The sequence below is a fragment of the Raphanus sativus genome, chromosome 9 (genome assembly GCF_000801105.2).
Source record: "Raphanus sativus cultivar WK10039 chromosome 9, ASM80110v3, whole genome shotgun sequence".
NCBI classification, from domain to species: domain Eukaryota; kingdom Viridiplantae; phylum Streptophyta; class Magnoliopsida; order Brassicales; family Brassicaceae; genus Raphanus; species Raphanus sativus.
This window is the reverse complement of record NC_079519.1, coordinates 27,595,777-27,603,166: the sequence shown is the minus strand read 5'-3', so window position 1 is coordinate 27,603,166 and position 7,390 is coordinate 27,595,777. Positions and strand designations below refer to the sequence as shown.

Below are 7,390 nucleotides of genomic sequence, written 5' to 3'. Positions count from 1 at the left end.
AGTAAGTTAATTTCTTGTAGAAAATAAACACACTTGAGGAAAAAAGTTCCAAGTGATGTCAATTTTTCAAAACAATTATTCTCTTTTTTGTGGGTTTCATATTAGTTTATATCAATAAATTTCAAATTTATCTATTTATGGAAAACAAACAAAACATGTCATAAGATGAGAAATGAAATACATTTGAATTGAGGAAAAATCCAGAGTAACTAACCACTAAATTTCAAAATCTTGGGTAGATAAAAGAAAAATACAATTTCACAACTGATAACCAAATCACATTTCATTAAGGACTGTTGTTGAGTTTTACAACTTGATCACCTAGAAAGATAAAATCACAAAAGGACAAAGGCATACACATGTTTTTTTTTTGAGGTACAAGGAATGAAAAACAATCCTTGCAAAATCTCACACGACCCTTTTTCTAAGAGAAAGGAAGATCTCACAAAACAGCATCCTTCTTTCTATCTTCCTCTCTCTCGCTATGTATATATAAATTTTAAAAAGCATGAACTTGGAGTAGAAAGAGGATGAGCACTTTCACTCTTCTTCTAAATTTTCTGAAGAGTCATTCACTCTCTTCACACCTTTCTTTCACCTTTCTTCAACCCTTCTATATTCACCCGAAAAAAGCAAAATGAAAATAAAAAAAGACCAAACCTTCAAACCTTCTTGACGAAACAGAGTGAAAAACCAACACTTTCTTCTTCTCACGACCTATACACACTGTGATTCCTTTTGAAGTAGTTGTTGTCTGGTCAAGCCAAAGTGTAGCTTGAAACCGCGACGTTTGCGGGAGATGTAGAGTGAATGTAGACGAACTCTAGGGACTTTCCGGATTGCAATGAGTGCATCCAGGAAGGTAAACCGAACGAGTTTCCTGATCTAGAGAGTCCCCAGATTGGTCCGTAGAGATTCTTGATCGAAAGGTTGAGACTTTTCAGAGGTCTAGGTGATTTGTTAATCACAGTTGTTGAGTATCTGTAGTAAGTCCTTCCCTTTGACACCCACGAACCTGTCATCTTCTGAACTATAGCCACTGGACCAGATGCTACACAAGTTATCAACACACAGTCGTCAAGTCTCTGTTCAACAGACACACTCATAGTTTCAGATATATACAAAAGCACACAAGAGCATACCTCGGACCGGGGAAGTCACTCTCGGTTTACGAATAGGCATTGGTCTTCGAACAACAACAGGAGCTGGAACCACTGCACGGAGATAACAAAAGCAAACAACTTTGAGTTCCAAACCTCTTCCTATGAGGAATGTATTGAATCTAAAAGAAACAAACCTGGAAGAAGCTGGCTATAACCAGAATGACCACTGCTGAGACGAGCAAGAACACCAAGAAGTGGTGCATTGTTGTAAGTAGCGGGCTCAGTCTGCTCGTAGTTGTCTCTCCTGTCAGCGAAATTGTCGTAAGCATCAGGACCGCCGACAATAGCACCAGTGAGGAGGTTGGGATCACTGCCTTTGCGGCTGAACCATGTGGCGTAACCACCACGGCAGGTGACAAAAGAGCGGTCAACCTTGTAAGAGACGATGGAGGAGCCACGGTGGTGGACTCTCTGAGGGAAATTGTTACCGTAACCAACCATATAGCTAGTAGCTCTCGGGTTATCTCCAAGAATGTAATCAACCTGTGATTTAGCAAAGGAAAGAAGCTCCGAAGGAGCCACGTTGCCAGCAGAGCATCTCAAGTAGCTTCGAGAGGAAGTTAGGTAATCAGAGTAAACGGTGGTCAGGAAAGAAGCGCTGGTGACGAACTGCATGTTGTTCCAACGCTGTCGGAAGATCAAACCACCAGGAGTCTTCTGAATGTTTCTGGAGCCTTTACCCAACAAGGAACACATAAAGAAATCAGCTTTCTGTTGAAACTTCTGAAACACAGGCGTGTGACGTCCTGCTTTCCCTTGCATCAAGAACTGTCCCCACCACAAAAAAAAGGAACTAAACCGGTTTAGAATCAAACCAAAGATTATTTAAACCAGTTTTTTCTTTAAATTGGTTTTGTAGTAAGTAGTAACCTTGGCGACAAGGGTTTGAACGCCAGCGTACTTAACGTCCCAACCAAACTCGGTCATGGACCAACCAGTACCACCCATGGAGTCACCGTTACGACCCAAGTAGTCCAAGTAGAACTGGTTGTTGGATGCTTGGTATAGCCATGCAGCTGCCCAGAGTAACTCGTCCTGAAATTAATTTAAGGGTTAATTAATTATCAGAGATTAAAACAAAACAGCAAAGACCATTAATGTCAAGTGGAATCTTACATTGTAACCACTGACGGATCCGTAGTATTTACGAGCGACGGTGATGCTGCTGTCGTATTTTCCTCTGTATTTGTCCGCGAAATCAAACAACTGTAAATACAAAATAATTAGAAATAAAAACTAAATTAGGATGGCAAAAACCGTAATAAAACATACAAAACAAGGTTATTTTAGGGATTTTATTGGTGGGAGTGGTGTTTGTTGAAGTATAAATGTGAAATTAGTAAAGGTCGTTTACACCGGTATGGGGCACCGACAGCCCAAGGCACGTGCGAAGGGGATTTTTAGAAAACAAAAGAAAAATAGAATCTTGAGATTAAACGGCTGAGATTTATAGGTCACAACCCACAAAACCCGTGAAGGCAAAAAGAACGACGACGTTTCTTTGCGGGGTCCACTTACGTAGTATATTTAGTTTTTATAGTAAGCTTACTGTGTTCAGATTAACTCTACACTTAAAAGAGTGAGAATATCAAATTTGTTAAACTCCTCGTGATTGGTTACTGATATTAGTTATAGCAAAATCTCAGAATATTTCCTTTTCAAGCATTTATATATTTATTGCAATCAGAATGAATAAAAACAAATTAAATTTTCAGGTTTGTCATTTTCATCGTTAATGACGCTGCTGATATAACGCTTAACATGCGCTGAAAATGACTTTTTAAGTGAATTTCTACTGATGTGCAATAATAGCGTGTCTGCTGCAACTTCCCAACGTAACTGCCGGTAAATTAACATCACTACACTTCATGCTAAATGCGCACCTTAGAAAAAGTTAAAAATGCGCCGAAGAATAATAAAAAAAAACTAACTAACCTGAAAAGCGTGAGTGAGTAGAAGCCTAGAGTAAGCAGGGTTAGATCGGCGGAAGACTATTGAAGCTGCGGCCATCGCAGCTGCTGTTTCTCCCGCTAGATCCGACCCGGGATTACTCGGATCTATCCGGTAAGCTTTCCTGTCCGTCGTCATTTCTTCCGGTCTCTGCCAACAGTAATGGTCGGTGTTGCCGTCTCCAACCTAAAATTAATAATCATAATTAATTACGAAATTAAAACTTCATTATTTTAGAAATCTTATAAATTAAATACTACTAATAAATACCTCGCCGTAAAGGACGTTGGGCTCAGGATGGGCTTTGATGAAGTAATCAGTGCCCCACTTAATGGCATCTATGGAGTGGCCTAGCTCGCCGTTGGCCGCTAACTGATTGCCGTATTCAATGACGCTCCACGCCATCATCGTCACCGTGAAAGCCATAGGAAGTCCGAATTTCACATTATCTCCGGCGTCGTAGTAACCTCCGACCAGATTCACCTGAATTAAAACAAACCAAACAACAAGATTTCAGTCAAAACCGAATGAAACAGGAACAATGTCGGAAACACTGTTAACCAAGAGAGAAATGAGACATACGCCGCTGGATTTGCCGTCGTTGAGACCGGAGTGAGAGCGCCAAGTGACTCTTTGGCTACTAGGGAGGACACCAGATCTCTGAGCTTCGAAAAAGAGAAGACTCTTGGAAAGAGCTTGGCCGTAATCATGACCGGAGAAAGCTACTGGAAAACAGAGAAGCAGTAACAGAGCAGTCACGGATGCAAATTTCTCCATAATAACTTAACCAACGAGAGAAGAGAAATGCCTGCGAGACTATAACAGCTGAAAAGCGCTGAATAATAAGGCAGACAAGAGATGTAGAAATGGAAGATGAAGAGGGAGTGTGAGGACGAAGGGAGGAGCTGAAGTGTTGTATATATGGAAGGAAAATGGAGGAAGCAGGAAGGTACCAATAGACAGAAATATATTGACAGTTAGCATTCATTATTTATTTACGTACCTTCTTTAATTAATTACACCGTGCTTTTATTATTACTTTATTAAGTTCAATTACTGTCATTTTTAGCTCTGTTTGTGTTGTCGGTCGAAATGCAAAACAATAGTAATTCATTTGTAAACTAATCTGAAGGAAATTTGTGTCGTCTTCTTCTGCATTAATCAGAAATTAATTGCAAAACAATAATTCATTTTTTTGTTAACATCAAATGCTTCTTTTATGACTCAGAGTAATTACAAAGAAAATATATTATTTTACTCTTTTCTTTTTTTGCAAAAGAACAAGTTAGTATAAGAAAAGAAAGTACAAAAAAAAAAGAAATGAAAAGAACAGAGTCATGTGAGTGTGTTCTCATTATATCTTTAGGCCTCTTTTCACATAGGGCGGCGTGGTGGTTAATGAATGTGTTTACATTTACCTCAAGTACTACTACAAACTAAACTAGTTTTGCTTTTTGCAAAGATTTCGTTTGATATTATTATCAAGGCGTTATAGGCAAACAATAGGCAGACAGGTGGACGAAATATTAGTATTATTTTGAGTTTATTATATTATCATTATTTTAAATTAATATCTTTATTTTGTATGGTTTTGTTTATTAAAATAAAATTGAAAGGTAAAATAATTTTCCAACATTAGTTGATAAAGTATTTTTAGAAGATTTATATTAGTTAATAATAGTAACAGATTTTAGATATCAAAATTATTGATTGACAATGGTTGAATTTTAAAAATGTATTTATTAAGAATTATACGAAATTGTTTAATTACTCGTATTGAGAAAAAAGGAAGTAGTATTTAATTACTAGTATACGTATTCACAAGAAGAAGAAAAAAAGACAAGAAGGAAATGGGGTCAAAACCGGACAAGCCTCCTTGTCAGATGGCTTTATTCCCAACCGCAATCAACGGTCTCCCGCCGAATATCTATATTTATAGTTTTACCATTTTTCTTTTTCTTCATAATTCACTTCATCACAAATGTTCTCTCTTTTATTTTTATTTTATATTGTAAATGCTTTTCTCTTATAAATCAGATTTCTCGAGGTTTTTGCTTTTTTCTTTTCACCGTAAATCATCTAATCTTTTTGTTCATTCAATCCCAGTTTAAATTTTATATCATAGAAATAAATCTAATAGTGTTTGTAATAGTGTGTTTTTAAATGTTCTCTATGGTATCTGCATTGTTTTAGGGTATTCATCCAATTAACTCTTTTTTATTTTTGTCAACAATCTAATAGTGTGTTTTTAAAATAATTTGCTAACAATATTTTTAATCACTTACGGTGATTTGGAAAGTAAACTGACATGTAACCACTACCAGAAGTCAAAGAGGAAAAAGCTCCGGTTTGACCGACTGTCGCCGGTTGAGTCACGGTCACGGCAACGTTCCACTTATCTGTACTTCTCAACCAATAAAAAACTTGTAACAGTAAGTTAATATACTATACATACTTTTACATGATGGGTAAAATAAAATAAACTCTACGTGCCCCTTGTATGTGGCAAGATCTTAGTCGATTGTCATGTTGTTTGATAGACTTTCAACAATCAACGGTCAAAACCGCAAAACAAAAGCCATTGCGTTGTTCTTTTGTGTGACAAAAGTCATTGCCTCGTTTTAAACTCTTATTTATAGTATTTTTAGAAATAGTCAGTATTAAATAAGATTTTAATGATTTAAAACCCCGATCATTTTTAAATGGATGGAAAATCTCAACTAAAACTTTATACAGTATTTAAACTTTCAACTATTATATTATTAATGTCATTAATCCTCCGTTAACTAAGTCATCTTTTAATCATAATGGAACATTTAGGGCTAAGATGAATTTTTGGAGCCGTATGTGATATTTAGATTGTAATGTGACCTTTGAGACAGAGACTGAAGGATTGTAATATAAATAGGAATACTAGGATTGATAGGCCTTTTAAGTTGTATGAAATCTCCGGAATGTAAGGTTTTTTTGGGTCGATGGCATTTTGGATCCGTATAAATTCTTTCAAATTTAAGATAGCTTATGGGGTCGGTGGTTTTTGGAGATGTTTGTGACTTTAGTTCATAAAGAGATTTCTTGAATTAAAAATGCTAAATAGCTAATTGATATAAACATGATTATGGAACATAGTTAAATAGTAAAATGTAAACCGATGGATAGATTACTAATATAATATATATAGTGTAATTGAATTGTTGGAACTAGTAATAGTCACATCTCACATGTGATGCATGAAATAATTATTTGATCGAATCAGAACACGAAACTATAGAGACTTTCGAACATTTGAATGTTCTTTGACTTTTTGGGTTAGATTATATCAATAAACAGGATTAAATCTACTGAATATTATAACATATTGGTCTCAGCTTTTTATTTTTCTTTTTAATATTTCAACTCACATCAAAACCATTTTTTTCTTTAACAAATAATTTTAAAAAGCGTTTTTGTAAAAAAAATGGATTTTTTTGCTACGTAAGGAAAAAAACAAAAAAAGTTAAAATATACAAAAAAAAATAGTGACCCAAAAGAATTCTTAATCGGTTCGACCTAAAAGAATCCCAAGACTAGAATGACTCCTAAATGGTCCAAATCCGAAAGACTTCCTAAATCTCAAATTCATTGGAACCTTGATTGCAAAAAATTTTTATCGGACGTCCGCTTTTCGCTTCGAAATCAGAATCAAAATTGAAACTTTGTGAAAGTTTATAGAATCTCGCTTTAAAACGTTTCTAAAATATTCTCTTTAAAAATACGTCGGAAACTTACAATTCTATTTTGGAATCACACTTATATTAAAAAAATACAATGTCATAAACCAATAAAAATATAAAATCTATAAAATCTAGTTTTTAATTTATATAAAATCTTTTATTGTTTTAAGAGAATTTTAAATTTAAAATAACTAAATCATATTGGTTGGTGAATATATAAATTCATCCTTTAAAGCGAATCTAAGATAAACTCTTTTGGCACCTGCCAGAACGGAGAGAGAGTGAAACACGGTATGATGATTTCTTTTTGTTTCTTATGGAAAGGTTAGAAAGGAGAGAAGAAAGAGATTCTCACTTGTTATTTACCTATTCTTCAAATAATCTATTTATATATATATATATATTAATCTAACTTGTGTTTTAATTTAAATTATTTTAGAATTTTAGATTAATATTTTAAAACCTCGTACTTTATAAATAAATTGGACTTTTAGAACGTTTTGGTTGGCAAAGATTGTTCATTTAAAAAGATTGTTCATTTAAAAAAAAAAAAAAAAAAAAAAA

General features: G+C 34.8%; 1 protein-coding gene across 1 annotated transcript; it reads right to left on the bottom strand.

The window, feature by feature from the left end:
- Positions 1-265: 265 nt before the first annotated feature.
- On the bottom strand, positions 266-4,047 carry LOC108827673 (endoglucanase 6). The gene is made up of 8 exons (XM_018601131.2): positions 3,696-4,047; positions 3,384-3,596; positions 3,099-3,299; positions 2,280-2,369; positions 2,034-2,198; positions 1,298-1,931; positions 1,143-1,214; positions 266-1,051 (listed from the first exon to the last, which is right to left on the bottom strand). Exons 1-8 carry the CDS (start codon positions 3,888-3,890, stop codon positions 759-761), a joined length of 1,863 nt encoding a protein of 620 aa, XP_018456633.1. The 5' UTR covers positions 3,891-4,047; the 3' UTR covers positions 266-758.
- Between the last annotated feature and the right edge of the window lie 3,343 nt (positions 4,048-7,390).

Coding starts and splice junctions, on each gene's coding strand:
- LOC108827673 (XM_018601131.2), bottom strand. CDS start 3,890: ATGGAGAAATTTGCATCCGTGACTGCTCTGTTACTGCTTCTCTGTTTT. Junction 1,215..1,297: donor TTATAGCCAGCTTCTTCCAG/GTTTGTTTCTTT, acceptor ATCTCCGTGCAG/TGGTTCCAGCTCCTGTTGTT. Junction 1,052..1,142: donor AGTGACTTCCCCGGTCCGAG/GTATGCTCTTGT, acceptor TAACTTGTGTAG/CATCTGGTCCAGTGGCTATA.